Source organism: Grampus griseus (assembly GCF_964374135.1).
Source record: "Grampus griseus genome assembly, chromosome: 18".
Taxonomy (NCBI): Eukaryota; Metazoa; Chordata; class Mammalia; order Artiodactyla; family Delphinidae; genus Grampus; species Grampus griseus.
Window position 1 is genome coordinate 79,602,619 of NC_139012.1, and position 25,892 is coordinate 79,628,510.

Below are 25,892 nucleotides of genomic sequence, written 5' to 3' on the forward strand. Positions count from 1 at the left end.
ACTTAAGCAATCATAAACCTGAGGAACGTTTCCTCAATACTCATGGGGGCAGGCATTTTAGAATGCAAATTGAAGGGAAAAACCCACTATAAATTTTATATTTTAAAGATTGTCTTATGTTACTTAAAATATCCCCCCCCCAATATAACAGTGAGTGATATAATGTCTTGGAAAGTGTTGTTTTTTATTACTTGAATTAAAAATGTTAAGTCTTCCACGCTTTCTCTGTTGGTTATGTTGGAAAGTTTGCATGCTATTATTTGAGCTCTATTAATAGGAACATTTCTTGTTTCCCTTTTTAGTTTATTAGAAGATTAATTTCTTGATGCACACCTTTCCATAACTTAACACTTTTTAAATGAGTGGATAATTTCTTGGCAAAGTGGCCTACTTTTTTGTGATTTTAGTTTTCTTTATACCTTTTTTTTTTTTTTTTTTGGCCGTACACGGGCCTCTCACTGTTGTGGCCTCTCCCGTTGGGGAGCACAGGCTCCAGACACGCAGGCTCAGCAGCCATGGCTCACGGGCCCAGCCGCTCCGCAGCATGTGGGATCTTCCCGGACCCGGGGCACGAACCCGTGTCCCCTCCATCGGCAGGCGGGCTCTCAACCACTGCGCCACCAGGGAAGCCCTGTTTATACCTATTTTTAAAAAATATTTCACATAATTGATTTTTGTTCCATTCTTGTAAATATGTTTGTTACCTAGTATTTCCAGATGCTGACAGTTTGTTTGTTTTCTCCAATGAATGTTTGACTAGCTATCTAACAGTCTTATTATTCTTGTATGTAAACTTCTCTAGTGAAGGAAAAGCTATATTTCCAAGTGCTAAGAGTAATTTATTTTTAGGAAAATTTCTAGGAATATTTAATGATAAAAAGGTTGAATATTGTTACTTGCCAAAACTTACATGTTTCTCTAGAATTATATTTCTTTTAGATTTAAAAGTTTTATTTCAGCATTTTTATATCAGGATTTTTAGCATTTTCTTTATTAAGACATGGAACCTAAGTGGCACATTGTGATCCTTAGAAAATCCTTAGAAGTTTCTTTAGAGACATACATGAGAGAGGACTTTATGAATTAAAGAAGAATGATGGTGGCTGTTAGGACTTAGACTGATCAGTGTGTGAGGTGAGCACATTTTGTCATTGACTGCAGAATGTTATTCCAGTTGATAATTACATAGAGTCAATATTTGTTTAAATTAGATTACCTAGAAAAACCATAAAATAGCTTCAAAAATCACAGATTGATATCCTGAGTAGTAAGTATTAAAGGAAAAAAAATCAATATTATACATAAAATAATGTCAGGTTCTGCACATTGGGGTATACTGGTTTAGTTAATTTACATTAGTGCAAAATTTCTGCCACTTTACATTTTCACGAGTAAATATTGACTGGAATTTAAAAACAGTGGTTATCAAACTTTTTGGTTTCAAATCCTTTTTTAAAGCTCTTAAAAATTATTGAAGACCCCAAAGAGCTTTATGTTTAGGTTATATCATTGTTCACCATGTAAGAAATTAAAAGATAAATTTAAAAGAATATATGTTCTAGTGGGAAGAGTGGCCTTATTTTTACATTTTTTTTGAAATTTCTTTAATGCTCAACTTTGTGTAGTGGGAAGAGTGTTATTTTACTGTTTTACAGTGTTTGGCTTTATAAGAAAATGACTGGCTTCCCATATTTGCTTTTGCATTATTCCACCTATTGCAAAATGCTCTTTTGGTTAAAAAATACGAAGAGAATCTGGTTTCACATGGATAAGTAAGTGGAGAGAGGTATATATATTTTAACCTTTTCAGCTAATTGTGAATATTGTTGTTTGATGCTGCAGTGAAACTTGACAAGCAGTATTTTCTTAAAAGTACTCTTTTGCATTAGAATCCATTGGTCTACCTTTGAGTGGATCTTCTCCCTATGCATGAGTTTGTAATGTCATGTACTGAGCTGAAAAATATTGACCAGTTGAGTTACACAAATCATAAAAATGTTAATGTATTTTGTTATACAAAGTTAGAAACAAATCACATTTCTTAATATCAGCCACTCATCAGAAATCACTGCCAGGTACACAGGTCACTATTCGGTTTGTCTGTCAAATGCTGTCTCAAGTAAAAATCTTGCTCCAAGAAAATGTGTCTTATTCAGCTTTCAGCCCAATCATAAGAATGGTTTTTTTTTGAAATAACCACCATATTTCAGAATGCAGCAGAAATGCTTAATGTATATGTTTTGTTGCATAGAATAATAATAAGACATGTACCTAAAGTTAGAGATTTAATAAAATTAATCATTTTTACTGCTTCATCCAGGTATTCATAGTTGAAATTATTTTTTTTTTAATATAAAAGAGTGTTTTAATTCTTGTCCTTATAAACTATAAAGACAATCATGATTTGGAAATGAGACTGTACCAAACAATGGCCAAAGAAGAATTGTCCATTCTATGCCTTCTCTTTGTCTGGTCACTCGGAAATACGTTATCAGCTGTAATTGTTGTTGCTTGTCATCTCACATTATTTTTATCCATATATTCACCATAGTCTACCTTCCCGTCCACATAAATTCGAGACCCCTTTTTCACATACTGATATGCCACATCTCTGAGGCCTGGTCAGAATACTGAAAGTCTGTGCCGTGTTTTTGACTGACCTCACCCATTTGGTGTGCTTCATTTTCCCCGATCGGCCACATCTCATTTGCTGCCAGAGAAAATATTGTGACAGGGTTATTCTTTCCACCTGTCTCATGACAGGGTCCTGACCTACTCGATGAAGTAACTGAACATGAGTCAGAGATCTTTTCAGAACCAAACTGGTAGCTGTTTCAGACCCATGTCTTAGAAACTGATGAACTACCTGTACTGCTGTTCTTTGAGGACTTCCCTGGTGGTCTAGGGGTTAAGACCGTGCGCTTGTACTGCAGGGGCACCTGGGTTCGATCCCTGGTCAGAAAACTAAGATCCTGCATGCTGTGGCTCAGCCAGAAAGAAAAAAAAAAAAAAATCCAGCTCTTTGAAACATGGCTTCTGTTTTCTTTTTTAAAATTATTTATTTATTTGTTTAAAAAATTATTTTTTGGCTGTGTTGGGTCTTCGTTGCTGCACATGGGCTTTCTCTAGTTGCGGCGAGCAGGGGCTACTCTTTGTTGGGGTGCACGGGCTTCTCATTGCGGTGGCTTCTCTTGTTGTGGGCTCTAGGCGCATGGGCTTCAGTAGTTGCAGCACGTGGACTCAGTAGTTGCAGCTCGTGGGCTCTTGAGCGCAGGCTCAGTAGTTGTGGTGCACTGGCTTAGTTGTTCCGCGGCATGTGGGATCTTCCCGGACCAGGACTCGAACCCGTGTCCCCTGCATGGGCAGGGGGATTCTTAACCACTGCGCCAGCAGGGAAGTCCTGTTTTATTTTCTTACAATCTAATCTTCAGTCTTTTCTGGATGCTCGGCTGGGACAGCCATAATTGAAATCATTTAAATGTAGTTGTATTGTAATGTCTAGAGTACAATGATTACTGGTAAAAATTGAACGCCAGTGCCTTGGTTTGTGCTGAAACACCAGGATTTTTGCCCATCATTGCTCTTGCACCATCCCTGCGAGTGTCTCAGTGAAAAGCCCAATTAGACCAGTGTTAGAACTGTGTTCTAATAAAGTAGTTTTGAGTTTGTGCACGTCTTGGATGTGTCTTGGGGACTCTCTTCAATCCAGGAACCACACCTTGAGAACAACCTTTTTGTTGATGGAATGCTGCTTTGATATGCGGCTTTGGAATCAGTTGTACTTTACTTTCTTTTTGGGTAAATTTAGGCATATTTCACTGACCAGCTTTCAAGAATACATATGCAGAATTCTTTTTCTTTGTTTTTCCATAAAATACAAATTAACATTTTATTATTCAATTTAAAGGCAGTGAAATGTGAGAGAGGTTTCAGCTTCCTGGGAAATGAACTTGAACAAGAGAAGCAAAATGTGTCTAACTAGTAGACATGGGTTTTTTTGGTTGTTTGTTTTTGTTTTTTAACATCTTTATTGGAGTATAATTGCTTTACAGTGCAGAATTCTTTTAATCAAAAGGCACAGTCTCTTATAAACATGGTAAGAATACATTAGAAATCTTGCCTTTTGTTAGTCTTGGAATTCTTGAAGAATGAAGGTGCCCTGTGAAGAAGAAAATTCTGTGAACTCTATTTTGGCAGAAGTTTATAGGTCAGCTCAACCACTTGCTACATGTATGACCCTGAGTAAGTTATTGAGCAGGTCTATGACTCAGTTTTATGATCTCTAAAATAGGATAACAGTAGACCTTCATAGGGTTGCTATGAGGATTTATTGAATTAATTAAAATGGAGTGTTCGTCATAGCTTTTATCATTTTATATTGCACTGCAGTCTTTTGAGATTTTTACATATAAGTTGTTGCCTGTTAAAGCACAATAATTTTTGGTAAAGTAAAGCATCATTAAAATTTGTATTATAAAAATATCACACATGTATCAGTTCTAATTTAAAATATATTAGAAGAATTCTTAGGAGAAGTGAGGGCCTTGTTTATGTATTGCTATTGGGGTGGGTACATAGTTAAAGTGCGCTTACTCAAGTGATTCTCCTTATTGATATTTGATATATCAAGTTATAATGAGAAGTACTGTCTTAATTTCTGTTGATAACACTACCCTTAAATATTACTTCTGCCTCTTGCATTTTACTAGATGTATGTAGTAGCGGGTTTATAGAAAGAATAACCTTAAAATATGACTAGGAAGCTAGGGTGTTGGGGTATTTAAGGGGGATTTGAAAATTGAAGTCTCAAAGAGTGAGACTAATAATTACTCTCTGTTAGTGATTAGATATTGCCTTTCTAGTCTTTCATAGTTAAGACAAGTCAAAAAATATGTTACACCTTTGTCCCTAAAAATGTTGGGGCCATAAAATCCATGTATTTTACTCTCTGGTGCTGGAGTGCAAGCAGCTCTTCTTGAAGAGTATCTCTTATAAATAGTACCTGGAAGATTTTGGGTATGCGCAAACAGTCCACACTTTGTCAGTAGGCTTTGCTGATGAGGAAATGACAACTTGGTTTAATTTATTGAGAATAGTGCTAAGTGTGATTAGAGAATAGTATTTTCCCTATAATTGCAAAATTATATGAGTTCATCAGTAGTCAGTTTTATAAAATAGCTTTTTTGCTGGTCAGTAATAGTATCCATTAATCGTCAAATGTTTTATGATGAAAGAAATTTATTTTTTGGAAAGTTAAAAGTTAGCTTTGGGAAAGCTTTGGTATTTACGTTTTCTAGGCAATGAGAAATGTTTCTTCGTGAAGCTATTATGTGAGTGGTATTTTTCTCATATCATAGCTTCATTAAAGGTTAACTTTTGAGGCATCTCTGTTAGGTTAGATGGACAGTTGATTTGCTGCTTAGTGGCATTTATCTATCATAGGCTTTTATTTCTAGCTTTATAGGTGTTTTTCACTATATTTTAAAACCAACCCATTTTATTAATAAGACTGCTTTTAAAAGTAGAAAAATGATGCTTTCTTTAGATTTAGACATTGCTACTTTTGCCTCAATGTTTTTTATGATTGCTACATTTAACACACTTGTCTGGTATTGCACAAGATCATTAAATAGTAGTGTAAATTTCAATTATGATATGTTGGGTAATTTCACCTAGAGATTTCATTGAAGTTAATTCTATATAACTATTGTTGGTAAATGGGTTTCTAGGAAGTAGTTTCTATACTGAAACTTAAAACGTTTTGTACATTTGTATGGCTTTTTATGTCACAGGTAACCTCAAGAGCATTTTGTTTCAGAACTTTCCAACTGTGTAATAACACTTTTATTTTGGTTTCCAAGAAAAATTCTTGTTCAAATAAAGGAAGCAAAATTATGTTGAGCTTTCAGTAATTGTTTGTGTGTAGTGGAGGCTTTCATGGTATATCTGTAGGTCCTGGGTGAAATAATACTTGAGTACTTGAATAAAAATGCAAAGGTGAATTATAATATTTCAAAAATGAAAATTGTCTATAACATTATTTTTGGTTTAGTACCCCACAGCTGCTTGTGTTGTGTGTTTGAATACATTTGAATACGAAAGTGGTAACGGTCATTTCTGTTTTAAGACTTTAGAGACCTGGGAGGGAAAAATAGTTGGTCCTGGTGGTCATTATTGTTAGATTTTTCTTCTCTTAGAATCTAGGCATGTGTGTATGATCTCTAGGGATAATAACATTACAAATATCCTGTAGTAGGTTTTTTGTATGACTCATTGATAATATAGCAATATAAATTGGGTGCTCTAAGCTCTTGCAGTATATTAATTAAGCCTGGGAGACTGAAGTTTCTTTTCAGTGTTCTTATTAAGTAAATGATGTTGGAAATTTAAAAATATTTTAATGGAACATGATGTCGCAATTTATTCTTTTCTTTTTGATTTTAGATGGGAAATGTAAAGTCCTAAGATCGATAGGTTGACTGTGACAACTATGTTTACTTACAGAGAGAACAGGAAATGAGAATGGGTGATATGGGTCCCCGTGGAGCAATAAACATGGGAGGTAGGGATTTGAAGCAAACCCTTCTGTCACTTACTTGTCATTTTTCAGGGACGTGTACATGCTATTTGTGTTATCTACATATCAGTAACAAACAAAAATTTGCAACCAGCGTTTGTAAGTGGTGAAATTTCCTACATTTATTTAATGAGAAAAAAAGTACCAGTATATTAAAAATACATGCCTAGGAAGAACATTTTTATTTTGTTTATTCTTAGGCTAAAAGAGGTATTATGTTTTAATAGATATAACAAAAAGAAACCTGTAAACAGGTTTTGAAATGACCTGAAACTTGTTGAGTCATCACATGGTGTAATAAAGCTATGTTGTTGCATTTTAAAAAATCAGATTTCTTGCCTTGAAATTGGCTTTTTTATCTTGGAATTTTGATAGTTTCTGAGTTGTAGTGTATATAAACTTTTTGAGAGTATTTTATTTCTATTTTAAGATAATTTTTTGTGTAGCTTTGAGGCTATTTTTATTCCTTTTACTGAATGTTTAACTTATTTTGCCCTAACCCACAGTATTGTGCACAGAACTGCACTGTTCGGAGACATCTATGACTTGTCAAGTAAATGAGATGTGTCTTGCATATTTAGACTAATGTGTATGTTTAGAGTTGATGTGAAGTTTTTAAGAAAGTGCCTATATTAGCATCTTTAATATTGATTGCTTGTATAACCAGGTTGTTAGGGCAGCAATGTCAAGTAAATAGGCTAAGGGAAAAATAAGTATGGGATGTTTTCATATGTCTTATTAAGTTTGAACTGTCATACGTTTGAAAATTAGGTAAATAATAAAATTTTATATATTAATTTCACATTGTCCCACAGAAGCTGAGGTTAGAATCTTTATATGAAGTCAAATGTACATATTGTTGTAAAGATGACATTACCTTAACATTCCAGTGTGCATCACATGCACTCCCACTGAGGAAATCCAGATTGTACTTGGAATGTACATGTAGTATGTAGAGTAAGACATCTTAAAGCCTCTAATATGTGGATCGAGCATTTTCCATGACCAAGCACCCCTCCCCCATGCCAGTTCCCTTGCCATTGCCAGTTAGATAATCTAAATCATTTAACACAATTGCTGTTTACTTCGTCACTTTTCTTATCTACCAAAAAGTAGTTATTGAGCATCTCTGATATGCAAAGGAAGCACGAGACATAACCCTTAACCAAAAGAGCTTAATTGTGAAGTTAGTACAATGGATACATGAAAAAAGTTAGTGCACCAAGAGTACTTGAGAAGTTCTAAATTAGAAAGCACAGTTGAGGGTCTAGTAATGTACAGGTAGTTCAGTATTAATGTCTTTTTCAAAGTAAGTTGTGGGCTGGTGTATAATATAATCCAGTTGGATTTAAGGATTTTAAGTGTGTCATTAACATCAGAACCAAACTTGAAACACTTGTGATGTTTCAGAGACCATGAAAACATTCTGACTTTCTTACTTGATTAGCAACTTTATTAGAAGAAATGGGAGAATGTACTTTTAGATTCCTTATTTAGTGAGGAATTTAAGAGAATTAAAAATTTTAATGTCATTTTATTCACCAGAGAACCATATTTACATTTGAGCATTTAATTAGCTCCCCTAACATCCACGCCATTTAATTTTCTCCTCTTTACATTTTATTCGAAGTGAGATTTTATCCTCATGATAGTTATGGATCCATGGAGCTACAAGTCCTTATCTTGCAGTTGAATGTCACTGTTAAGTTGGTAGATTGTCATATCCTGTCAAGTTGCATGGATTAAACATGACAGATTTTCTGGTCTGTTACCAGTGTGTATGAAGTGGAACATAGTTTATATAACTGCTTTTCAGGGGACCAGATAATTCTAACATTCCTTAGATCTTTAAATTTAGTCTAATTACAGCCATCTGGTAGAAGACATACTTACTAAGTCTACCTCAACTAATGATAGTTTTAAATATTTTTCATTTATTTTATTATACCCATACTTGTATAGTTATATTCGTATCTCATAAGTTAGGTGTGATAATTATGTTCTATTAAAAGAGAAGAAAAACCACTAATCCTTGATCTGTTCTTTTTGGGGAAAGTTGAGGTAACATTCCTCCTGGATACTGTCTCTACCCTTCCTCATTTCACTTATGGGAGATGTTGTGGAAGACTAGTAAAAATTTTTCTTTATAGCTATCTTAAGGGAGTAGAAGTATTCTTGTGTAGTTAAAGTGTAGATTAACTAACAAGAACTTTGGGGCATTAAGGAACTACTTCCTTCCCTAGGAAGTGGCTGGGGTCCTGGGGATTGGGCTCAGAAGGAGCAGGGGTCTGTTGCTAGGGGCTGGCAGGGAGTCAGATTTCTTCCTCTCAGCTCCCTGGACCCAGTCCTGTGCCGGTTGAGCTGCATTGGGTGCTGTGTAGAGTTGTGAGTTTGAATGAAAACTGCCACTCCTATTATGATGTGTTGTTGCGAAATTGAGTTCTGAATGTCATGAAATTAACTAGATAATGAAATACTAGAAGAAAACTCAGAATCAGTCTTTGTCATGAATTTTTAATGATAAACAAGTATGAGTAGTTTAAAAAATTTTTAAGTTCAAAGAGGATACCCAAAAATGTTGTATTTGAGGCCATTATAAATGTGTTACAGCTTAAACATTATTGCAGTTAACATGAAGCAGGTGGATGGATGTCTTTTGATGAAAAAATTTGAAGTATCCAATTGTTCTCATCTCCAGAATTTCAGCATGTTGAAAAAATTCAAACAGCTGTATTAATATTTTATCTGTATTTGGTTGCAGTTGCTTTTAGAAATAAGTTTTGTCATGATGAATCATTTCAATTTTTTTGTTTGTTTCTATTGCATAGTTCTATATAAAGTTAAAAAAGAGTACCTCCTATAATTTTGGGAGATGTTCAGTAATTATATAAAAGCCAAGAATTTATTTACAGTGAACTTTGTGTGTGTGTGTCTGTGTATGTATGTATGAGGACATGGTTTCTCCCTTCATAATTTAATATAATTTTACATGCTAGTATTTTTAGTCATGACTGTAAGAAAATTAAGTGGTTTCCTAAGTGCTAATCCTTTGCCATTAATTTAAACTGGTAGAAAGTTGTCACCACTCGTAAGGGAGTATTTGGTTAAAAAGCAGACTACAGCAAATAATACTGATTTTTTAAAGAAAACTTTCAAGCTTTTATAGTCTCAAATGTGCTAAAAATAATTGACAGTTTTCTCATTTGTTTTATGTACATTTGTTTAGCAAATATAATGCTCTATCAGAGTAGATAATTGAGTTTCCCATTCTCAAGGAAGTAAAATAATTTTGATAATAGTCTTGTTATATAGATTGCCTAAGTATTGTTAAATTTTAAATGTTTATCAACTAAGATAGGACAGCTCTAAGTATAGATTGTTTTACGTAGATGCGTTTAGCCCAGCACCTGCTGGTAACCAAGGTCCTCCTCCAATGATGGGTATGAATATGAACAACAGAGGAACTATACCTGGCCCACCAATGGGTCCTGGTCCTGCCATGGGGCCAGAAGGAGCTGCAAATATGGGAACTCCAATGATGCCAGATAATGGAGCAGTGGTAATGTATCATAAACATTATTGTGATTATATTCAATAATATATACTTCTGCCCCAAAGGTAACTTCACACTTAACATAATTTGGCATCATTTGTTTTGTCAGTAAAGATCAGTATCCAGTGAAGAAAAGGTAATTTTGTGAAGTTAGATGGTGATTATGAGAGGCAGTTTTTTAGTTTCCCAAGAGTTAGGATTATGATCCATGGCATGCTTTTGTACTTAAGTATATAGCAGGTATGTATGTTAATTCTAGTGATTTTACAGTGATTTTAATTTAATTTGTATACACCTTTTACCAGCATTCAGTGTAATGGTCAAGTATTTTGTGATCGTGTTCTTATTCCTGTGTGAACTCCTTACCTTTGGTGGGGTACAAAACCTCAATATGTGTGAAAACACAGTTTTCTGTCATTTTTCGTAAAAAAATCATTTATGAGTAATTTCAGAGAATTTAACTGTAAAAAATTTACATTAAAGTTTTAAAATATATTTTAAACTTACATTGTATTCTTACTATAGACTTACTAATTTTAATTAAATTTGATACTAAATTTAAAGTAGACAATTTCATTTCTTGGTTTCAGAGTGTGAAGATATCTTTGTGTGGGTTAAATATTATAAAAACGTTTTTCAGTTGTAATTCATATTTGAGAATCAGTGGCAAGACTGCTACTGTTTTTCATTTCCCTTAAAGTCTGTCACTTTTTGAGACGTTATATTCCTAAGACGTTTTCTCATTTGGTTCTTTTTAATGGTTGTCCTAAGTAACATTTAGAAAAGGGAAATTAGTTGATCGTATATTTGGAAAAGGCAGTTCAATTTTGGAACTGAAGGCGCCTTTGCTGCTGAGAAAGAAAAGGTGCTACTGTTAAACGCAGACGTGCCATCAGCTCTAAACCCTCCTGATCTCAGAGACGTGAGCAGTGAATGTGCGTCTTAGAACTGATGGATGCGGTGTTCTATTATTTTAAATTTTATTTACTTTAAATACAGTCCTTTAAGAATTTGGACAAATTGGACATGCAAACAGGTTTTTTAAATGAGTGTTAATATAGGGAGATAATGAGGCAGTGCCGTAATACCGACTGTGATCAGGTCAGATGTTGCATACTAATTAGTGTTCCTGTTTCCTCCATTGGAGGCTTATTTTGTAGTAAAATGTCTGAGAGCTAGTAAAAATTTGTAAATACTTTGGTTAAATTTTGTGTAGCATATAATCATCAGCAGAGAGTTAAAAGTAAAAGTAACTGGCCTGCTTTTCCATACCTCCCGCAGAAATGGTAAAGTTTATTTAAATATCCCCATTAGTCTTTTTCACAGTGATATTTTACTGCTGCATGTAGGGAGTTCTGTTCAACCTTTGAGATTAATATATGTGGTTATTACTGTGAAGTTTTACAAAATACATAATTCAAGTGTTTTAATTCTGCTATTAGTAGTACACGCTAATTGTCAGCTTTTAAAAACTAAATCTATTTTCCCAGTGATAGTCTTTCCAGAAAAACACCTCATAAGTTTTCATACTGAAATTATAACTGTGTGTTTATACTCATGCTTTCTATGTTAAAAGCACTGCTATTGAAATTTTTATGTTTACTTTTTCAAACAATGTGATGCTGCTCCCTAGTTTTGTCTCTCTGATTTTAAAAAAACAGTATTTTTATTACACGGCGCTGTTACATGCAGTATAAACTTTAATGAAAAAGAGAGAGGGAATTCCCTGGCTGTCCAGTGGTTAGAACTCGGCCCTTTCACTGCTGAGGGCCTGGGTTTAATCCCTGGTTGGGGAACTAAGATCCCGCAAGCTGTGCGGTGCTGCCAAAAAAAATAATAATTAAAAAAAGAGAGATCAGAACAGTATAATAATAACTAATTAGGTTTAAGATGGCATTCACTTCATAAAATCAGTTCTTTTTTCATGAAATTGGGGCATAGCATTAGCAAAATGTAACTCTTCATTCAGATGCTTCTTTTATTTTTTAAACATAGTAACTAATTAAATTGCTCCTTTCTTCCTTCTATGTGTGATCCTGATTCTGCTGGACTTTCTGCTGAACTTCATGACACCACCACTTGGGATTTTGCCAATTTTTCTTGTCACTTACATTTGGTGTGTTCCAAATGGACTTCACATGTATTATGTGGTATTATATAGCACAATGATAGATTTCCACAAGGACCACCGTCTCAGATGGGCTCACCTATGGGTAGTAGAACAGGCTCTGAGACCCCCCAAGCACCGATGAGTGGTGTAGGTCCTGGTAGTGGTGGTCCTGGTGGTTTTGGTAGAGGAAGCCAAGGGGGCAACTTTGAAGGCCCTAATAAGCGTCGTAGGTATTAAACATTCTTTCATTCCTGACTACTTAGAGGAAAACAATACACTTTTACCTGTTACCTAGAAGTGGTTTTATTGTTATTGTATGTAGACGTTAAAATTTTTTTTTGTAAAACTTGAGGTTTTTGTATTTTTCTTTATTCATAAGCTTTGTAGATTAGAATGGTAATGATGATACTCATCATTGTGAATGTTCAAATGTGTTTGTGACTTTAGCTAAATATAAGTATGCCATAGTACTGTGAATTCTATGTAGTTAATCTCAATAAAGAAATCATCTTGGATAATTTTAAAATGTTATTAGTGGTATTCTCTTATAGTTTTACTAAACTTTGCTGTAACAGTAATACTTTGGTTGCTTTAACTAATCCCAGCCATTTAAAAATGCAAATGATTTTCTGTTTTTTAGTTTGTGCAAGTTGCCCTGAAGGTAGAAGCTTAGTGAAAACTGATGTCACTAAGGGGCAGACAGAGTAGTACATTGGGGAGGGCGGGTATGGGGATTACATCTGTATGCACCGTTGATGTCCTGTGAACTCAGAGTTGCTGTCTACATTTCATATAGATTCTGAATATTCAAATATTCTGAGGAGGAATATTAAGGATATCTTTGTCCTGTGCTGATTTTTCCAAATAAATCTTTTGAATCTTGGAAAAAAAAAACCTGTTTGAAGGCAAATCTCTTTTGCTTATAAAATAATGTCTTATTTTTAATCTTATGTGCTATTTATTTGGTGTCAATATCTAGATCTTACCCTTTAAATTTTCTTTAAAATCAAACAATACTGTTAGGTTGGATGTTAGGTGAGGATTTGCTGTGTGACTTAGAAGAAATTGGGCATTTCTTGAGCATGTTGGTTTCTAGAAGTGTTCAAGGTGGCCTGACTCTGCAGGGTTGTGAATGTTCTTCTGTCGCTCAGGAGTCTCTCCAGCAAAACTTGTCTGACAGGCTAGGTGTGCTTGTCTCCCAGGAATACAGTTCAAGTGGTGATTTTAAAAAACAGAATTAACTTGAGTATGGCTAGTGTTATTGGAATCAGATCTCTCTACTGTCAAATATGTGTTTTGAAGATTGATTTCCAATAGTATGGAGAAACATCTTATCATATTGGGATTTTTATTCCAAAACAAAGTCCTCGTTATGTTTAAAATTCTGTATGTTAGACATGTTTAATTTAGAATTACATTTGAGGAATCATGTATTTAATGTAAACCACAAATCTGAGGCATCAGGCATTGGTCATAGCATAGTTATTTCTCACATAACATTTCAGTGTGTTAGTATATCATGCTTTTAGCATTTTTCTGAAGAATAATGTGCTTTTTTAAAGTGAACAGTATGTAAATATTACCTCATCTTTGCATGGTTTCTGTTTTTGCTGGAAGGCATACTTTGGAAAGAAAGAAGTTTGGTTACTTATTTAAATTCTTGCGTAAAAGCAGTTGAGTGTAAAGCATGATTGAGATGCATGCTTTTGTATCATACTTTTTTTATGTACTATTTTATGTTCTATTTTTTAGACACAACAGTATGGATGGAATTGTTTTCTAAAATTTGCAGTATTCTTTTGTTTTTGGCAAATCTTTGAAAACATGGTAATGGAGATTGTAAAGTAATAATCAGAGACTCTTCTCATCACGTTTCCGTGAGTGTGAGTTGGCAGGGAGTGGGATTTGTTCTGATTTGTGACATTAATTGCAGTGCGGGGAGTTTTAACATCAGTTATGATTTTTAAGTGATGTCTCTTGCACCTAAATATATACCTTTCCCATCATCTGTTATTTTTATTCATATAATTCTTAGGTAATGTTTAGCATTGTATTTTGCTTCAAAGCTGAAGTAAGATTGGGAGAAACTTTATCCTTGATGTTAATTCCAAGCTATCTTTGGCCAAGGCTGTGAAATTCTATACGATTCATTCAAGAACATTTGAAAGCATTGCACAAAGAGATGCCCTAATCTCCTGAACTTTCTAGTGTCCGGCTCACTCTGGCTCCAAGAACAGAGCTCTGCACAGCTTTGTCCCTGCATCGAGAAAGCCCTTGTTCCAGTTCTTACCAAGTTTACCCTGGGAACAGTCAGCTTCTGAGTGACAGTCAAGTGGAGCATCTGTGAATTGCTAGTTATTCAGTTTTTAGTGTTTTTGTCCAGTTAAACAACTCTGTGGCTCGCTCAGTCATTGTTTTTTCTTGTGAAAGAGTATATACCAAGGAAGACATTTGAATGTCATTTGCTTAAAACCAGTAAATATAAAAATAAAGAATAGTACTAGCTTTTCTAAATAACTGTGAATTTGTCATATATGCTCCCATAATTCTTTCCATAAAATAATATGAAACAGTTTTAGTATTATAACATCACAATATTATGTTTCTTTTTGTGTAATGATTTGAAACACTGATTTTAAAGTCTGCAGGATTTAGGTTTCATATGCTATTATTAACATGCACAAATAAAGGAATACCCATTTTCCAGTTGTTTTATTTTAGCAATGTATTTTGTTAATTTCCCCATTTTTGTTTATTTTGAGAATAAATGTATTCATTTTCTTCTTGACAGATCCAGTTTTTAAAGAACTATTGGTTCACTTGTATTTCATAAAGCTTAATTTGTTATTCTTCATTGAGGTTTTGGATTTTTCTGCTTAAAATCAGTGCTGAGAGTTCATTGGAAGAGATTAAATATTTGTTTTTAATCCTACAATATCAATAATGGAGAAAAATATCTGTTTTACTTGGAATTGCCGTTTAATAGAAATAGAGATTATCAGCAATGACAGTAACTGAATTGGATCTTGTTTCCCAAATACTAATTGAAATCATACCATCACATTTTATTCAGAAACGTACTTGTTGAATATTTCAGAAACTTGGTGTTATATGTAAATTCTATATAGTAATTGCTAAATGTCACGATGAATGGTTAATAGTCACTTATTAATAATTTGGGGTTGGGTTTATAATTACAACTTAGATTCTGGATGAGAGAAAGAACATAAATATGTGATTGAAGGGAAATGTTTTGTGAAAGAATGTGATCAAATGTATGTTTAACCTTTAAAAAATTTGATATTGGTGTCAAATGGCACTAGTCAGAAATGAAAGGGACACTTTACTTGGAAAAACAGAGGAAATTTCCTGGGGGGTAGTGTGATATTTAAATGTGGTGGGTTTTTTTTTTTTGATAAGAGTTCTGTTACAATATCTAATAACATGTTAAAATATATTCCTGAAATTTGAGAGGGTAGCAGTGATTTTAAAGTCAGACTTGTTTTCAAGAATAAGGGAGTGAACACCCACATACCTGACTCGTAGATTCCACAGTTGTAAATGTTTTCCTGTCTTTACTTCCTAGTTGGTTAGATACTCCTAGACAGGGGCTCGTGGAGTTGGGGCAGAAGTGCTACTTCAAGTAAGCAGCCAGGCCATCTCTTAAGTGGTGTAGCCCAGCGTGGGTTATCTCATCATAAATAAATCAGGATTAAATGAATTGACAGTAGTTTCATATTTTCCAAAAGTGTTATTTCCTTTCCAGCGCCCTTCACTACTAAATTTTTAAAAATGGGAAGCAGTTGTAATGTGAGTAAAGTATGGTTTCCCAGCTGTGTAAAATGAAGTATGCGCAGTTTCCCCGTTGGACGTGGTTAAGTAACTTATGGAATGTCACTCTGGGAAAACGGTGAAGAATTTCACTATTTTTAATAGTATCTGATCGTAACTTTTTTTTTTTTTTTTTGCGGTACGCGGGCCTCTCACTTCTGTGGCCTCTCCCGTTGCGGAGCACAGGCTCCGGACTCGCAGGCTCAGCGGCCATGGCTCACGGGCCCAGCCGCTCCGCGGCATGTGGGATCTTCCTGGACCGGGGCACAAACCCGTGTCCCCTGCATTGGCAGGCGGACTCTCAACCGCTGCGCCACCAGGGAAGCCTCCTGATCATAACTTTTTTAAATAGTTTGCTGATCTTTAAAATCAGGATTTATGCATTATATATTGTATTAGTTCTTTTTTTAATCAATAGCACTATCTTCTGAATGTAGGAAAAATGTTTTGAAAGTTTCTTTTGTTTCCTTGATTACTGAATAACATTATTACTGGTTGAAGTTTGAATCTTACATGACTGAATATTTAAAGGTCCAGAGTGCTATGTTCCCTTGAGAACATTATTTGACTTTTTATCTTTTTGTATAAAACCATGTTTAGATTATAAATATCTTTAAGTATTCCTTTTGGTTGAAACTTCTTATTAGATTATATTTTTATTTACCTGGTGGAATTAGCAGTGTGTACTTTTTTTTAAATGTTATTTCAGTAAGAGAAGCTTTTATTTTTTTGATGAAGGATACTGCATTTCTTAGAGTAATATAGCCAGAGTTCATAATACACATTTAAAAAAATTCTTTTTCAAGTATATTGTATTTGGCTCAAATCACTTGTTATAGTTACCAACTCCTCCCTCTGCAACAGGTACTCTATTTTATTGACTATGTTTATTTAAAAATCTTCAGTTAGAATTACTGTATAAATTTGTCATTCTGAGTTAAAGTAATGAATTTCAAAAGAAATGGTATTCTGCTTGTAAGTAAAATGTCAATTCTGTTTCATAGAGTATAATCACCCAAATTTTATGCAAGGTACTTCTGTCTAAAAATTAAGACTCGAATTATTAGGATTAGGTAGAATTAAGATGTGTATTTAGTTTGAATACATGATTTTTTCTTTTCAATATTCCTTATTTTTTAAAAAGTATAGTTTTCAGTTACTCATTAAATACAAGAGCTCTTCATTGATTCCTTCAGTAATAATGTAAGTGGATCTTGTATGTCTTAAATGATGGTCCATGTAAGTGTGGTGGTGGTATTGAAGGTTTTGGAATTGATGTTTATACCTGGAATTTGTTTCCAACTCTGAAATTGTCATTTCAAAATCAAATTCATTTTTATTATGTGTTATACATCTCAGTTTAAGGTAGAAAATTTATATATATGAGGTAGTATAAAAAACTTAAATGAGTAGCCACAGAAATCCGTAAAGTTTCATGTCATATTTTTGTGACTGGATCTCTAAGACACTTTCTTCCTGGAGTTCTGACTTCTTTTATGCAAAATGTCAGCCAACCAGACTTCTGTGAATGAGATTTTGCATATGTTTATCTTTGCCATGTTTGGCCCAAGTTACATACATTTTTATTTTTGTGTGTTTGTTTAAAAAATTTATTTTCTGCAAATTATCCATATTATGTAATACATGAAAATAGAGAAACCATCTTATTTTATTGTACATTTTGCCAGAATAATTTTAGTTAATTTCTCCTCAGGGTATATTTAAATTATTATATAATGTAAATTCATATCAAATGTGATACAAGTGTGGCATTGGGTTTTTATATATTAAGAAAAGCAAACAACTTGACATTGTGATTCTCTTTTAATAATTTCTGATCTTTTTACTGTTGGGGGCAGTAGTAACTTGCTCAGTGGCTGTTTATTCTATAATGTTCACTCTTTGAGTTGGTTAGAACATTTACATCTTCATGGATGTGGTTAGAATATCTTAAACAGAATAACTATGGAGCCAACAGTTTAGCAAACTGAGCGTAATAGTTGGAGTAATTGTCTACAAAATGGTACTTTCTCAGTCATAAAGAATTTATGGGGAGCCATGTCATTGAGAATCTCACTGTACTCATTTATTTGTTGTACTGATTTTGTACTGAGTGGGCCTAGTGCATTCTGGACCCTTTCCATGGCCGAGATACAACAGTGGGGAAAAAAATCCCTGCTTTAAATTAAAATACAGGAGCCGTGGATGTCCCTCTAAATTGATGGTTCTCCCACATAAGTGTGCATTAGAATCACCTGGAGGGCTCATTAAAACACAAATTTCTGGGCTGCACCTCAAGAGTTTCTGATTCAGCCCGTCTCAGGTGGGGCTAAATAATGGGCATTTCTAACAAGTTCCCAGGTGATACCGATACGTTGGGTCTGGGGACCTCACTTTGAGAACCTCTGCTTTTAAAGTGTTACTCTAAAGAGGCACGGTAACATTTTTGGTTGGTTGATTTTCGTTAGTGGTGACATACATGATTGTCCTGGTACGTTGTGTATTGTGTAGGACCCCTGGCCAATTGCTGAGACAAACCAAAACACTCTCAAGCTCTCCCAGCTACTGCCAACTGGCAAGAACTGCAAAAAGTCCATTATTCTTGACCAGGCTGTGTCATGGCTATTGAGTGCTGGGTCTTGGACATAATGTGTGTTTATTATATAATGCTCGTTTTGAACTGGGATTTTATTGTTGTGTTCACAAATCTAGTTAATTCAAGTGAAGAGGGAATACAGAGAAATATAAATACATTTTGAAAATTTTGTAAAGTTTTTCACTTAACTGATTTTCAACTCTCCTTACCAGTATGAGAATGAAACGGTGTAATAATTTGTTTTTGTGTTAGTGTGTTGGAACATGCGTGTGCCAGATGAAGGTGCTAGAAAACTCCTGATCTTGGCTTACCATCCTGGTAAATATGACACTATTTTGATGGATTAAAATGATGGCCTTTGTGTGAGCTCGTCTTTTGCTTTTCTAGATTGAGGATAAAGATTTGATAAATATATTTTCTAAGACCATGAGTATATTTATTAAATGTAATTTCCTTTGCTTTGCAGCTTCGATTTTCGTTACTCACTTTAGAAAGTAATGCCCACTGAGGAGTTCAGTAAATGGGAATTGTTAAGTAATTTTAAGCTGTAAAGAGCTATAACCTGCCTTGTGAGACTTTACGAGGATTTATGCTAACGTATATATGTGTTTGAAAGTCTATTCAAAATCACATAGTACGTTGAAACAACGAAATTGGTCCATAATGAGAGCACATAGTTAATATATTGACAGTAAGTAGTTTCTTCAAAAAAAATTGTGACTGTGGTAGTGCAAAGAAATAATCGCCTGGTTTGCAGCCTTCTAAATATCTTGGAAGATAGTTTCTAAAACATTGTGGTGTGTGTTAGCTAAGAGTGTCAGTGCATAGAAAACAAGTGTGGAGACTTGTTTCTTATTGTAACCCAGCTGTCTCCTGGGTGCCTCTCTGTCCCGCTTCCCACAGACTAACCCTAACACCAGGAAATCCACTTTGACCAAGCATTTTTCTGTTTTTGTGAGACAGAAATGGGTGTGGCTCTGGGAAGGCATGTTATCTGTGATCAAGGAAGTCCTCTCATCCACAGACCCTGCCTTCGTTTTTATTAAGGATTCAGATTCCTTGCTCCTTGGGAGTCCAGGACTTAGGAGGCTCAGCTTCTACCCCAAGGTGACTCATTAACCTATTTTCCAGCAGGAATTCATGCAGGATAATGAGAGTAAAGCTTTGTTTCATCCATCCTCTAAAGCAAATTTATGTGGATAGATTTCTAGATGCATTTGTTTTTCTTGTTTAACTGTTGATTACTAGTTTTCTTCAACCAAAGTATGATTTGAAGTCCTGTGGCAGTACTTGGACACTCCAGTGAATTATATCTCTGCAGAAGTCGGTGCTTAACTATCTTTGGGCACATGAATGCAGAAAAATGATAAATTTTGAAGAAGGAAACTGTCTTGCATTTCTGTTTCCAGTCTATACATAGTGAATTTTTCTGACTCAGATTGTGATTTCCCTGTCCTTCTTGCTGCCTCCACCCTCCCCTATTCAGCACCCCACCACTGTTCTTCTAGGGAGTCGTAAAAGGGTTATGATCTGTTGCTGCTACTTCGACTTATGCATGATGATTTATTAGGAAAATTTAAAAGATCTTGGTTTTTTTTGCTTCTTAGCTGTGTATTATGCTTAATGGACCTTTGTCTGGAGCCATTAAATCTTGTAAAATATTTGTAAGAGGGTGATCAGAAGTTCTTGCTCCAGATTTGGGGGGTGGGAAGTACAGTATAGAAAATACATATTCACATTCTTAATTTCTGCCTTGCAGTGTAATGTGCTTATGTTTGAAGAATAGTACATTTAATCCATATCCTAGTATTTGTGCCTCTAGTGTTAGAGGTAAGGTAAGCTAAGGTATTCACATTATGATCTTTTAGACCAATGACTGGATGAATTCTCTGGGTTAAAAATACAGATCTGATAATTTGAATTATCTTGCAGTTACTTGAACAATACGGAAGAAGAGTGCCTGTCACAACCAGTTCCTAGTCATTCTTTTTCTACAGGTCATATAAGTATAATACAGATTAAATAATTTAGCAACATGTAAAACAGTACTGGTTTTAACAGTTGCCATGTTGGCAGTGGTATCTTGTGGTCTGGGCACTGCAGATGCAGCTGTGCACAAAGCACACCAGCCCTCAGCTCCCTGGCACTTGCATTCTAGACCTGGAGAAACAAAGTGACAGATAACTGAGGTAACTTATCACCTGGTCATCTGGGTAGAGAAAATGACGGCTGTTTTAGATAAGGAGACTGGAAAATGACTATCTCAGGAGGTAAGGGACAGCATCCTCTTTGATGTAGTCCGTGTTGATGGGACGGAGTTGTCGTGGGCTGGGTGGTGCAGTCAGTTGACTGCAGGAGCCCCACTCCTGTGGCGGCCACAGGTCGCTGTTGGGCCTTCGCCACGGGATGGGTGAGGCTGGGGCTGGGTTTTAATTGTATTATAATTACCTTAAATTCCGTTATCAATACAGTGTTAAGCATGTTCGGAACAACTTGGGTATGTGAATTTACTTCTGCATCTTTAATGAAATCTAAATACACATAAGTATTGAAGAAAATTTACCATTTGAATTAGATGTGTAAAATACACACAGAATTACGAAGACTTAGTATGAAGAAAAGAATGTAAAATATCTCAATTTTTCATGTGGCTACTTGTTAAAATGATAATATTTTGGGTATATTTGGTTAAATAAAGTATACTATGAAGCTAATTTCATTTGTTGCTTTTTTCCCCCTTCAATGTAGCTTCTAAGAAATTCAAATTTTCTTTTGTTTACATTATTTTTCTTCTGGGAAATGCTGGTCTAGGATAGGATAGTAACTGCCAGATTTTATTCTTTTCCTTACATGATTTTAATCCCCTAATCTTGTTACATGGTCTGTAATTACGAATCTGTTTGTTTTTTTTTGTTTTTTTTTTTTTTGCGTTACGCGGGCCTCTCACTGCCGTGGCCTCTTCCGTTGCGGAGCGCAGGCTCAGCGGCCATGGCTCACGGGCCTAGCTGCTCCGCGGCATGTGGGATCCTCCCGGACCGGGGCACGAACCCGTGTCCCCTGCATCGGCAGGTGGACTCTCAACCACTGCGCCACCAGGGAAGCCCCTGAATCTGTTAATTTTTATCTTTTAAAATGAATAACTTGAGGTTGAACTTTAGGGTTTGCTAAGTATATGCTCACCATGAGGTGTCGGTGAGATTGCTTTCCTGTGGGGTGATTAGCTGGTGTTTTGTATGGGAGTGGCCGACGGGGCAGAGCTCCCAGTTCTCAAGAAGTAGTTGTACACATTGTCTGCATTTTACTCCCTGCATTTTGTAGCTTTTCTTTTATTTTCTATGATACTCTCTTCATAAAATATTTAATATTACAAGTCCTGAAGAAGCTTTATTGTCATACAGGATTTCTCCTAAAACTTTGTGTGAAATTTTCTTCTTCATTTATTTACTTAATTTAATCCAGGATGTCAGCTCTGAGAAAGTAGGGACCTTATCCATCATTTAGTGATTTATCCTCATTTCCTAGCAAGTCCTTATTAAATGCTTGTTTAGTGAATGAGTGAATGACACCAGCTGTAGAACAGACTCTGTATTTACTAACTGGAATACAAAAATGAACAAAACATGGCACCTGCCCTCTTGGGATTTGGAGTTTATGGATATACGTAGAGCTGTAATCAAACCTTTAGACCAGGTGGTAGTAATGAAGCAACTGGGAAATGCTCTGAAAACCCAGAAGCGAATATCCACTCACGCTGGGAAGATTTCACTAAGATGATCACTTTTGAGCGAGTCTTGAAGGTGAGTAAGTACTTGCCCATTGTAGGTTTTTAGGCGGGAGCGGGAGGGAGGGCTGTGGGTGGTGAGGACGAGGCTGGGGCGTCAGTGAGCAGGTAAGAGCCGGGAAGTGAAGGTGGCTCCAAGCTGTGGAGTCTGGACTTCACCGAGAAGGTGAGGGAGTGGGAGTCGCGACAGTTCTGAGCGCAGGAGTGGCTGGGTCGTAAATAGAGAGCCGGTAGACCACACAGACCGCCGGTACACTCCCCAGCCCCCGCCCCCAGCTGCACACGCTGCTGGGAAGGATCTTTGGTATCTGTGAGGGTTGTTCAGATTCCAGACAGAACCATGTCACATGTAGAGCATGTTTAACAGACCACAGTCGCCCTTGTGTCCCTGGGTTCTGTATCCACGGGTTCAACTAGCAGTCGATTGAAAATTTGGAGGGGAGGAGGGGAATTCCAGAAAGTTCCGAAAAGCAGCCCTGAATTTGCCACAGGCAGCTGTTTATATAATATTTCCATTGCGTTTGGTACCGTAAGTGATCCGAAGACACCTAATGCATAGGAGGGTGCGCACAGTTTATATTCAGATCCTGTGCCGTTTTATAGAAGAGACTTGGACATCCTTGGGTTTTGGTATCTGAGGGGGTCCTGGAACCAGTGCCCTGCAAATACTGAGGGCGACTGTAGTGATTTGGTGGGAGAGGGAGATGCAGGATAGCCTTGTAGCGTCTGGTTTGGGTGCTGGGCTGGTGGTGATGCCCTTCGCTGAGACACGGAAGGTAAGTGTTCAGGACTGGGGGTGGGTGTAGCTGCTCTAAGGAGAGGGAACGTATGTCCGCTGGGTTTTGTAATATTTTGGTTTTGAGTTACTACAGTGGTTTGTCGGGGTTTTAAAAACTGTATAAAGCTTCTGTACCTGGTAAACAGTGACCTCTCAAGGCCCTGTCATCTATCACTGAAGGTGACTACAAGACCCTCTTATCTGGTCCTGCTTTTACTGTCGCTCTTGGACTTATTCTGCACGTAGTATCTTGTGCTTCCTTCTGAAAAGTCCCTCTGCTGTTTCAAATGCAATACTTCCCGTCTGAATTAAATCCCAGCTGGTCTCATAGGCCACAGGGCTTTACTGGATGTGCTCTCTGTGTTTCCAACCCCACTGACCTGCTGTCTGTTGCTCAATGAGCACTGAGTTGTCTCCTCTGTCTCGCAAGGTCCCTTAAGGAAGAGCATTTCCAATCCCACAGAGCTGGATGCCACCCCTCCTCGTTCCTGTCGCTTTCTCAGTGTATGGCAGTCGTCTGTGTTCTGCGTGCATTTTATTCATCTTTTATCAGTGTTCCCAGCATCTCAGCACAGTTGCCACTTGCATGTCTTGAGCTGGTCTGAGGAAAAATCCAGGAGGAAAATAGGGAGTAATGGCATAAATTTGAGTTTTCAGTACCAGCTAATGTGTGTGGACAAGAATCCCAGATTGCTTATTCATTCAGTAGACGGTTATTGAGCAATTTTTGTCTCAGCCTGTGCATAAATAATGAAGAAAGTGGAATTGGTCCCTGCATACTGTGTGCTTGAAGTCAAGTGGGTGGTGAGAGAAACCAGGGGGAGAAATGCAAGTTCTTAGACAGCTGTCATCATAGTGGAGACTCAGAGCAAGAAGAGCCAGCAGAGAATGTGAGGGAGGCCCAGTGTTTAGTAGAATTTGGGAGCGTACGTATGTACCCTTACATGTGTCTCCACAGAAATATGTCTGAGAAGAAAGTATGAGGAGAAAGAAGGAGAGCAAAAGTAAAGGGAGTGATTTGGGTTGGGTAGAGGGGAGGGGAGGTGGGGTTGGTGGTATGAAGGACAAGCGTCTCACAACTGGAACAGTGCTCGAGGGGCTCTTACATCTTTCAACTTAAGAGCTCTCAGGGCATGTTTTGTGTATTGGCTGAGCTGCACACTGGAGGACCGGACCCCCAGGCATTGGGGAGAAATGGAAGCAGTTTATAAAGTGTTCTCTCCAGGAGAGTCAGGTTTTTTCTGATTGTGTGAACCGAAGGCAAAAAAGCATGTAATACATAGTTTGAAGAAACTTTTCTCTTTTTCGGTCTTTTGTGTTGTTAATTTCTATTCAAGTGTGTGTAATTTTTCCGTACTCTGAGGGGTCCTTAAGGCTCCCGGCTCCCTTCCACCCCATCCTGTTTTTACTTGTTTGCTTCCATTATTGTGGTCTTTTGCTTAACATTTATTACTGTTCAGTTGGGTGGATTGGAAGGATTTTAAAAATTACTTATGAAATAGGCATTGTTTGCTTTTCTGGGTTGCCTTTAAAATGTTTCTAGAACATAGGTTAACCCTTTTCTTAATTATATCATAGATAGTACTTAGTTCCTGCATTTTGGTTTTTGCCTTTTGTTTGCTAAACATAGTATATTCTTGTAAGTCTCCTCACTAGGTATTTTACAGTGAATACAAATTAATGTGTGCAAGTTAGGAAGCGTGGGGTTTCCATCGTCTGGGGACCTGCAAGAAGCAGTTTTCTGTTTTGAGATTTTTTTCTCTCCTTGACCTCATAGCTGCTGAAAAGTTGGGAGATAAATGTATAATGCAATATTTGGAAAGGTCTGAAAAGTTTTTCTAGTTTACATTATGGTGCCATTTTGGTTAATAATCAGCATGTTACAGTTGTATATATATTGTCTGACTTCTATCGGAGTCAAATAAGTGTAACCAGGCCGAGTTAGACAGACTTTTTTTTTTTTCTTCTTTTGCGGTACGCGGGCCTCTCACTGTTGTGGCCTCTCCCGTTGCAGAGCGCAGGCTCCGGACGTGCAGGCTCAGCGGCCATGGCTCACGGGCCCAGCCGCTCCGTGGCATGTGGGATCTTCCCGGACCCGGGCACGAACCCACGTCCCCTGCATCGGCAGGCGGACTCTCAACCACTGCGCCACCAGGGAAGCCCTAGACAGACTTTTAATTAATTTTTTCTATAAGCTAATATGTAGTATTTGAAATACAAATATATTTTAATACATTTATTTGAACCATGGTTAAATTTTCTATATACTTAATAGTGTAGAAAGAATTGGTTTTTAAGACCAATTAATTAGGTGTTTGAACGATTTAAGTTTTCCATAAATTTTTCCCCAGCATCCTTTATCTTTACCATTTCCTCAGTTTCCATTATTCTTCATCACCGTCTTTATGTGGCTCCCTCCTCACCCTAGACTCCCCTCTGGAAGCCTCCCTTTTCTGCTTCCACCTGAGCTGTCCCTGGTAGAACAGTGGTGGCGACACTGACACCGGGCCCCTTCAGCTCCAGTGCTTTTCTGGATCGTATGTGTTCTCGGTGAGGTTACCATTGAATGAACACTGGAGGATTCGTTGTGACAGTTAACTACAATATTTTTCCTGTTTGTCCCTAAACAGTTCTTTTCCTTTGGACGGCCTGTGAGCACACATACA

The 25,892-nt window shown here is 36.5% G+C and overlaps 1 protein-coding gene across 9 annotated transcripts in view; it reads left to right on the plus strand.

Annotated features, from left to right (window-relative positions):
• Nucleotides 1-25,892, plus strand: part of PSPC1 (paraspeckle component 1) — a 93,099-nt gene that overhangs the window by 45,385 nt on the left and 21,822 nt on the right. Inside the window, exons 7-9 of one of the 9 annotated variants that reach the window (XM_082676032.1) lie at nt 6,505-6,562; nt 9,967-10,136; nt 12,292-14,707. The exons of 5 other annotated variants lie outside the window; for them this stretch is intronic. In XM_082676032.1, coding sequence (XP_082532158.1) covers nt 6,505-6,562; nt 9,967-10,136; nt 12,292-12,477 — 414 coding nt within the window. In that variant the 3' untranslated portion in view covers nt 12,478-14,707. Of the gene's footprint in view, nt 1-6,444; nt 6,563-9,966; nt 10,137-12,291; nt 14,708-25,892 lie in introns of those variants that run through there. 3 more of the 9 variants (XR_014298118.1, XM_082676033.1, XM_082676034.1) reach the window with 3 other exon arrangements.